This window comes from Nicotiana tabacum, chromosome 6, assembly GCF_000715075.1.
Source record: "Nicotiana tabacum cultivar K326 chromosome 6, ASM71507v2, whole genome shotgun sequence".
NCBI classification, from domain to species: Eukaryota; Viridiplantae; Streptophyta; class Magnoliopsida; order Solanales; family Solanaceae; genus Nicotiana; species Nicotiana tabacum.
Genome location: NC_134085.1, coordinates 124,992,675 through 124,998,987, shown reverse-complemented (window position 1 = coordinate 124,998,987; position 6,313 = coordinate 124,992,675). Strand labels below are relative to the sequence as shown.

Sequence of the window (6,313 nt, the reverse complement as noted above, 5' to 3'; positions counted from 1 at the left end):
TTGGTGTAGGATTGAGACAATATGTTGCATGAAATCGTATATGGCTACGTTATCTAGTTCTATTTTGTGGAATTAAGTATTACATCAATCTTTATGATAATTTTTTTTAATATCTCCATCCTTAAGAATGTATCAAAACAAATGCAACATAAACGGGAGATATCAATATGCAGAAGCTGGAGACGGGGATGGGGAAGCAGGGGAGGGGAGAAGATAGAAAGGTGGGGTTCAGTTAGGGGTGAAAGGTAGAGTGTAAGGAGCAGGCTCGGTTGAACCCAGTTGCTTTGGTTCGAGCGTTGTATTTATCTTAAAAAATTCATCGACTATGTATAAATTATCAATTTAGTACCTAATAACTTAAAACGATTAGAATCACAAATTCATATACTTGAAATCTTGGGTCCGCTTCTAGTTGAATACACTAACCGACCAAAGGAAACTCCAAATACCATTGGGAAACGCTTTCCTGTCAACAATAGAAAAGACAAATAACATATGGACCTCTATCCCAATTTTAAGCATTATTAAGCCCTTCTCAGCAAAGTGTCCATTTTGGAGCGCCTGTTTTCTTTGTTAGGGACACCACAAAGGGAGACCTATAAGATTCCAACTTTTGTTCACCTATTTACCCAATGAACGGCCTTGGCTTTTCCTTTATCTCAACTCTCTAAATCCATTCTCCCTCCTCTCTCTCTTTTGCTCTTTATTTATCTTCCCTTTGGCTCCTCACCATTAACTACTCTTTAATTCTTCCCTTTTCTCCGTTGACGCATAACATTGGGAAAAAAAGAAGAGATCTCGCATGCAATGACAATTGATTGTATGATCACGAATGTGAAATCACCCATGCTACGGATATTAGAAGATGAGAAAAGGCCATTGATTTTTGATGCATCTCAGATGAAACGTGAGTACAACATTCCAACACAGTTCATATGGCCAGACGACGAGAAGCCTCGTGCTACAGCACGAGAACTTCCCGTTCCACTTATCGACTTAGGAGGTTTCCTTTCTGGAGACCCCGTCGCGGCCCAACAAGCATCTAGACTTGTTGGTGAAGCATGTCGTAATCATGGTTTCTTTCTTGTAGTTAACCACGGTGTTAACGCTAATCTCATCTGCAACGCCCATCGTTTCATGGACATGTTTTTTGACTTGCCACTTTCCGAAAAGCAAAAGGCTCAAAGAAAGCTAGGAGAGCATTGTGGTTATGCCAGTAGCTTTACTGGGAGATTTTCCTCTAAGCTACCCTGGAAAGAGACACTCTCTTTTCGATACTCCGCTCAAGAAGACTCATCTCGCATAGTTAAAGAGTACTTCCAAAACACAATGGGTGAAAGTTTTAGCCATCTTGGGTAAGACACATGACAACTTGTTAACTACCTTTTATTTCCTTTTTTCTCGAACAGAGGTCTATTGGAAACCGCTCCTCTACCTTCTTCGGGTAGGGGTTAAGGTCCACATACACACTAGTATACTCCCCAGGCCCCACGTGTGAATTTCAGTGTGTTATTGTTGTTTCAATTATATTAACCTTTTTTTTCTTCAATTGTACAGGAATGTTTATCAAGAATATTGCAATTCAATGAGCATACTTTCTCTAGGGATAATGGAACTTTTGGGAATGAGCTTGGGCGTAGGGAGGGAACACTTCAAAGAATTTTTTGAAGAAAATGAATCTATAATGAGACTCAACTATTATCCACCGTGCCAGAAACCAGACCTCACTTTAGGAACAGGGCCACATTGTGATCCAACATCATTAACAATTCTACATCAAGATTGTGTTGGCGGGCTTCAAGTTTTTGTGGACAACGAATGGCGCTCCATCAGTCCAAATTTCAACGCTTTCGTTGTTAACATAGGCGATACATTTATGGTAAGAGAATTAACGTACTAGAAAAAGTATAATGTCCCGATGAAATATAAAATGAGACAAACAGTAACTACTCCATATTTTACTGACAAATAATTAGTATAATGTTCTTTTCATATGACGTACAATGATAGATCATGAATGCTTAGGACGTACAAATTGATGCCCTGTTGATATTGTTGCAATAGAAACAAGTTGAATTATTTACAAGTCATGAAAAAGTTTCAGTTCGTGGGGTAACATTTTTGGTTGAATTTTGCCCTTTTGCAGGCGCTTTCAAATGGAAGATACAAAAGTTGCTTGCACAGAGCAGTGGTAAACAACAAAACTCCTAGGAAATCACTTGCTTTCTTTCTTTGTCCAAAGAAGGATAAGGTAGTGAGCCCACCAACTGAATTGGTGGACTCCAACAACCCTAGAATATATCCCAACTTCACATGGCCTACTCTCCTTGAGTTTACACAAAAGCATTACAGAGCTGATATGAACACTCTTCAATCTTTCTCAAATTGGCTTCAACAGACAACTGCACAAGTTTAAGACCTTTTTCCGACGTTCCTCACATGAGACAATCTTATATATCGAGGATCGAAGACCTCAGGATTTTCTTTATATATCTGCACCTTCCCTCCGGACGAAAACGAAGGAATTGGTGAAAGCTTCGGCAGTCTCTTTCAGTAACATCAGAAGAAGAATCGAACAATAAAAAAGAAAAGAGGTTGAGTTAAAAAAAAAGTAAATATAGAGGAGATAGGGAAGAACAAGGAAAGGAATAAAAGTGCTGTATAGCTTAGTTTTGTTTATTTTGACGTATTGAAAAATATAGAAATGATTACGTATAGCTAGCTTTACGGGTATCCAATGTAAGCATCCCTCATTAAGAGAGAACTTTTGGGACTTCCTCATTTCTTTTGTTTCTCTTCCTTTAATTTTTCGGTCTTCTTATTTTGTGTCTGTCTACACATTCAGGAAATATGTATTAGCCTCTGTCGAACTCATTATTCTTTTATGGCTTAGGTTATATGAGGGAAACACAGAGGTAATTAATTAATTTGCTTTAAAGAAATAATGTCTTAATCAGCTACAAATTTGTATGGATCACTTGATAACGGAAAATTGATACTCCCTCCGTTTCATATTATATGAGATAGTTTGACTTGCCACGGAGTTTAAAAAAAAGAAGGCTTTTGAAATTTGTGGTCTTAAAAGCTTAAGGGTAAAACGTTTGTAGGGCCATGACATTTATGTGGCTATAAAAGCTTCTCATTAAGGGTAAATGGGTAAATTAAAAGAGTTTAAAATTGAATTATTTCTAAATTTAGAAATGTGTCATTTATTTTAAAATAGACTAAAAAGAAATTATTTTATTTAATATGAAAACGGAGGGAGTACTATTAATTACAGAGTCGAAATAGAAAGACATGGGTCCACGTACGTAGGGAATCATTCAAAATACTACTAGTACCAATAGAGAAATAGCCTTTGGCCAAGCTTTTCGTTTTTTTCAAAAGTATTTTTTTTTTTGGCCAAATTTTTTTTTTTTCCTTTTAAAGTTAAGGTGTTTCACCAAGCATTTAAAATGAAAAAAATGCTTCTGAATAGAAACAAAAATAATTTTTGAGAAGCAGAAAAAATAGTATCTTCCGAAAAAACTTCAATAAAATATAGTTAGAAGCACTTTTAAAAAACTTGACTAAATATTAATTGCTGCTCAAATTTCATTAATCAAATACAACAGTTTCTCGCCAAAAATACTTATTTAAAAAATACTTTTTAAAATAAGTTAGATTTTATAAGTTTGGCCAAACATATTATGAGAAAGAGAAGAGAGTACAGCTCTAGCTAGGGGCTGGAGATAGAATCCAAAGGAGTATAGGTAATAGCCAGAGCTTTCAATATTAGGATTGGATTCTTGCGCAAGTGTGTTTGGTTTTATCCTTGGCATTATTTTACATCTGGAGATTTGGATGTTTGTGACTTTATGGAATGCAAAGGAACACTTGGGACATTGTCTTGCTCTTTGTCCTTGTATGCTGCAACATTCTTCCTTGCGATATTATATGACCTAAACTGACTCTCATGAGGCCAAAACCTCCCAATAAACTAAATTATTATTTGTGGAGAGAGTGCTTGTCCCTACGTAACTATAGCCTCATTACTCCTGTCGCTATTGTCTTTTGTCTTTATTTACCTTCAAAATCTGTGTTATCTTCTGTTTTTCGAGTTTAACTTTTATATATATTGATAGAGTAAAATATTGAAAGAAACATTAACAAGTGTTCTCGCCCTGTTCATGTCTTATTTTCTTTTTACCAGCTTGACTTCAAGACCGATAAAAAGGGTAATTTTACTGAATTTCTCCCAATCCCTCTTGTCCTTTAGATATTGAATAGAAATAAAGTACTGGTTTCTCCTCTGAAATGGGAATGAAATACCTTTTGACTTAGTAACATTTTTTGGTGATTTCAGAATTTTGGAACTTTTTATAATTATGTGCATATCCCCTAGTACTTAATTATTTTTTGAAGCTAATATACCACAGTGAGACTTGGTGGCTTATTTTATTAAACAGAAAGAAATCTCAAAGAGGAAAGTACTAGTCAGCTAATATACCAAAATCTTTCCTTACAAATCCTAATAAGGAAGTAGCATTGAGCACTTCTATATTTTTGAGATATTTTATTAGAAAAACGTGAGAAAGATGAGAAAAAAATTTAGATTGGATTAACAGTTTTAGTTAAAAAAAAATCATAATTACAATTATAAACTCAACAAAAGGAAAGATCAAGTGACATTCATAATTTGAATTTTAAGTCAAAAAATGAAGAGGATATGTTAGTCCAAAGAAAAGTGAATCCTTAAAATATCCTCTTGTGCCCACCCCATCACCAAGCGTTTGGCTGTATCAAATTCGCCGCTTTCGACATCCAAAACCTCTATTCATTCGTCAGATGCTGCTGAAAACATGCACGAGTCCGTCACCATAATATATATCGGCAATAACAACAATTCTTCTCTTTGCATTATTTCCCGAAAATTCAATGTAAACTTTCTTGGGTTCAAAGTTGACTAATGACGACAATGCTTCTTTAAATTGATAAGTTTCCTCATACACAATCTTTTTGCCGAATTTATGTTCTTTTACTTTTCTTTTTCCGGTTAAACCATTATGTATTTGAAACTCACTATATAAATTTATCTGGATTTGCATCGAATAGGCCATTAGAATAAAGCACTTGTTACAAAAAAGTTCTTTTACTTTTATGGTCGAATCCAATATCTCTTGTTAATAATAATGAAATGCTAGCAGTTATATACCACACTGTTCATTGGTCACTTTTTGCTAGATCAACCTGCAAAGAAAGCGGGTGTCTTCTCCCTCAGGTTAAGCTCCTCGATTTGCATTTGGTATCTTTAAGACTTTAACGGTGCAGGGAATGCTATAGCCAATTAGAGAAACTTGTAGAAACTTGGGTTCGATTGCAATGGAAACATATTGTACACAGTTAAAATCGGACACTCCGATTTTATGATCGATACCGCCCAGAAGGATCGAGGCACCGATCGAGGTTCGACCTTGAGGGTTCCCCATGTACGACCTCGGGGCAGCAGAGACCGACGACTATCATGGACAAGTGAAAATTTTTCGAAGCGCGTTATCAAAGCTGACAACGCCCGCAAGAATAGTACAAGTCTGTACTAGACTTTTAAGTAGTTGTACCAGCGACTTTTCCTTGTAATAATTATACATGTACAATGTTGGGATTTTCCTCCTATATAAAGGGGACCCTTGTTTTTTTTTTGCACACAATATATTCAATGCAAGAACATTCTCTGTTCTCTAACTTAAATACTCTCTATTGTCTTTCCTCAGTTTTATTACTTACATTTATTGTGTTTAATTAATTATTCTTCATTTATTGCTCATCATTGATCATAAGTAGCTCTCATCAAAGTTCTTATAACTGTTAGTTCTTCATCAATCGGCCCTAGCCTAACGCTTAGCTCGACCCCGAGGTCCCGTATAGTCTAGCTCGAGGCCCCGACTTTCGGCCACTTGGTTTGCATAAACATACAACTTTCAAGCTCTTATCTTATTTTCTAGTCTCATACTTAGCATCTACTGCCTAACAACTAGCATAAAAATAAATTACTTATTTTTAGAACCACAAACTCAAATCTAATTGTTATTACCATTTTCGAGGTAAATAGTTCGACACCCACCGTGGGGTTAAGACTAATAGTGATTGTTTTCGTGCTGGTTTACCGAAAACACAAGTTATTCATTACACTTTTTCTTCCCAAGAATCTTTGATTTCAGGTCAAAATGTCTAACTCAGTAAATGCACATGAAAACAACGGTCTTGAAGACCATGGAGAGAATGGTGTAGCTATTCCAGGCGTCGGTGTACCACCACGAAACCCCGAGGACACACC

The 6,313-nt window shown here is 36.0% G+C and overlaps 1 protein-coding gene across 1 annotated transcript; it reads left to right on the top strand.

The window, feature by feature from the left end:
* Positions 1–557: 557 nt before the first annotated feature.
* Positions 558–2,774, top strand: LOC107775797 (gibberellin 20 oxidase 1-like). The gene is made up of 3 exons (XM_016595577.2): positions 558–1,355; positions 1,558–1,879; positions 2,147–2,774. Exons 1-3 carry the CDS (start codon positions 808–810, stop codon positions 2,414–2,416), a joined length of 1,140 nt encoding a protein of 379 aa, XP_016451063.1. The 5' UTR covers positions 558–807; the 3' UTR covers positions 2,417–2,774.
* The last annotated feature ends 3,539 nt before the right edge of the window (positions 2,775–6,313 follow it).